Genomic DNA, 3,163 nt, shown 5'->3' with positions numbered 1-3,163 from the left:
ATGTAAGTACACTGTAGCTGTCTTCAGACACACCAGAAGAGGGAGTCAGATCTCGTTACGGATGGTTGTGAGCCACCATGTGGTTGCTGGGATTTGAACTAAGGACCTTTGGAAGAGCAGTCGGGTGCTCTTACCCGCTGAGCCATCTCACCAGCCCCAAGAATTGCTTTTTTGTTTTGTTTTTAGGTGGGGTATGGAAGCGAGGGCCTTGTGTGTGCTAGTGAGTGCTCTCTCTATCTCTGCAATGTTTTCCCAGCTCACTGACTGTTTTGGTGTCTGTTAGCAAATGCACTTCCATCCTAGGATATTTTCTGCATGTATAGTGAATAAATGCACCATCGCTCTAGTATCTTGAGCTGTGGTGCAATTCGCAGTACCTCTCGAAACGTTTTCACAACTCCAGGGATGTCATGAAAAATTGTTGCAGTTCCTGGGCTCCTAGCCACTCCTACTCCAGTGACCGTGTCTGTCTGTACAATATTGTTGGTAGAAATCATCCACACCCCAGGCTCACCTGGGAAGAGACCAGAGAAAGTGCTTGGCTGCAATTTTCAGTGTAAATTCATAAACTACTTTATTCAAAGTCTCAATCAAGAGACATGCAAGAACACTCTGTTTTAAAGAATGTGGGTAGCTTTCTGAATGTCAGATTCCCCTTCCTATATCATGCCAGCAGAACATAATCTACTTACTGCCCTCAGAATAACATGAGCTAGTGAGGTGAACAATCTTAACTGACTTTAGAAAAAAGGGAAACTGCATTAAACCTTCATTAGATCTTGCTAAGCATGAATTTGCTTTGAGCTCATGTCAACAGGATAAAGGTGACAAAGGTGACAAAATGCAGACTGGTAGGAGGCAGGAGGCAGGAGGCAGGATTGGTTTAATTTGGTTTAAATTGCACAGTGGCAAAAGAATGCCAAAGGTTAAGTTATATTCCAAATATTTTTTGTTGTTGTTGTTCTTGCTTGCTTATTTGTTGGTTTGTTTATTTTTGAGACAGGGTTTCTCTGTATAGGTTTGGCTGTCCTTGAATTTGGTCTTTAGACTAGGCTAGCCTTGAACTCAAGAGATCTGCCTGCCTCTGCCTCCTGAGTGCTGAGATTAAAGGCATATGTTATCATGTCCAGCTTTTAATTTTTAAAAAACTTTTTATGTGTCTGTATGTATATGTACTACCTGCATGTATGTCTGTGTACCACACATGGCTGGTGCCCTCAGAGATCAGAAGACGGCATTTTTGGGTATGGTAGTATACGCCTTTAATCCCAAATCCTAGCATTCTGGAAGCAGGTAGCTCTCTGAGTTCGAAGCCAGCTGGTTCACAGAGAGAGTGTTCTAGGAGGGCTAGGGCTACACAGAAAACTCTTGGCAAACAAAACAAAACAGCCAAAACCAAACCAAACCAAACTGAACCAAAACCAAAAACAAAACACAAAACAAAAAAATCAACAGAAGATGGTAATAGATTCCCTGGAATCCCAGTTATGGATGCTTGTGAGCCACCATGTTGGAAACCTCTCTTATTGGCTCAAGACACCTTAAGACCAAGTAAATTCTCAGAACAAAGGAGATATATTTGTCTTAGAGAGACAGAGGGCAGGGAATAGAAGGAAAGGGGGAAGGAAGAGGGGAAGGGATTTTTTTTTTTTTTGGTGGGGACAAAGGACTGCCTCTGGATAGAGAGGAGACAGATGTGGCCCATAGATAAATGGCAGCTTATAAGGTAAAAGGGGAAGAAACCCCTTGTTAGGATGATGTGTCTAATTTTAATTGGGCATGTGAATTAGGTTACCTAAAGAGGGCTTTTGATTGTTGAACTTCAATAATTTTATAGCTGGACCTTGGTAGTCAGCCTTAGGAAGAGGAAATGTCCAAATAAGGGAATAGACCTTGGTGGCTAGCTTTAGTAATGCAATCTAACAGCCTTTTATTTTTATTAATTAATTAATTAATTTATTTATTTATTTCAAAGCAGAAGGAATGGGAGAGAAGGACAAGGCCTACCAGAGTCACATTTGCTTTGTTCAGGCTAGCATGAATCCCTTCAAACTGAACCGGGGTGCTCTTAACTGCTGAGCCATCTCTCCATCCCCATTTTCTCTTTTGAGGTAGGGTCTTATTGTGTATCCTTGGCTATCCTAAACTTGGTATGTAGACCAGGTGTGGCCTTGAACATGCAAAGATCTGCCTACCTTTGACTCCCAAATCCTGGGATTAAAGGCATGCACCACTACACCTGACACTGACTGGATTTCTAATCCTGATTGTAGGCCTCTGCTTCCTTATCCTTTGTAGTATGGACTTAGCTGTCTTTCAAAATTCCAGAAGGCAAAACTGAAGGGTGGTTCTGGCACAAACCCAACTAAAAAGCCTTGCTGTTGGGGCCAGCTCAGAAGGAAAAGGAACTTGCTATGAAGCCTGATGACCTGAGTTAACTTTCAGGACCCTCACGGTGGCAGAGAAGAGAAAACTTTTGAAAGTTGTCCTCTGGGCTTCAGAAGTGCATCATGACACCTCCACCCATGCCCTACCCCCACTCATAAGTGTTAAATAACATTTGTTTCATCCAATTGTGGAATTATAATTTTTATTACTGACTCTGAAGCAAGCTTAGCTCACAGGCTAAGATTATCCACTGCAGGTCATTGCAGGTCACCTCCAAGGCTGGATAATTTGACCTTGGTGATAAAAGCTAGCTTTGATACTGGTATAAAGCATGCAGTGCATGTTAGAGTCAAATCCAGTGCTGTTTGCATGCTGAACTCTGCATAGTCCCAGAAAAGAGTCTGGAGCTGTCTTTGCTACTTTGTGGGTTCTTTTTTCTTCTACCTCTCTACACCTCTTTTTCTACCTTTTAACCCACCCCCCCTAACACTAGGTAGAGAAAAAAGGGTAGAGGGGAAAGGGGGCAATGTTATCATTAGACTATTTCCTGCTGATCTTCACTGTCAGGATTTCTGATTTCTTTTTTCTTCTTTGTGCATAACTACTTAACAAACCCTGGCCAGCAGCAACCAACCAGCAACCAACAACCAGCAACCAACAACCAGCAACCAACAACCAGCAATCAACAACCAACAACCAACAACCAGCAATCAACAACCAACAACCAACAACCCCTCCTCTACCTCTTGGGGCTCTATCACTTTTTTTTTTTTTT

The 3,163-nt window shown here is 42.4% G+C and overlaps 1 protein-coding gene across 4 annotated transcripts in view; it reads right to left on the bottom strand.

Annotated features, from left to right (window-relative positions):
- The window catches only part of Nup210l (nucleoporin 210 like), a 120,365-nt gene that overhangs the window by 16,598 nt on the left and 100,604 nt on the right, over window positions 1-3,163 (bottom strand). For all 4 annotated transcript variants that reach the window (XM_021157946.2, XM_021157948.2, XM_021157949.2 and 1 more), the window contains one exon: window positions 378-514. In XM_021157946.2, the coding sequence (XP_021013605.1) occupies window positions 378-514 (137 nt within the window). The remainder of the gene's footprint in view (window positions 1-377; window positions 515-3,163) is intronic.

The sequence above is a fragment of the Mus caroli genome, chromosome 3 (assembly GCF_900094665.2).
Source record: "Mus caroli chromosome 3, CAROLI_EIJ_v1.1, whole genome shotgun sequence".
NCBI lineage: Eukaryota > Metazoa > Chordata > Mammalia > Rodentia > Muridae > Mus > Mus caroli.
This window is presented reverse-complemented; position numbering and strand designations above follow the sequence as displayed.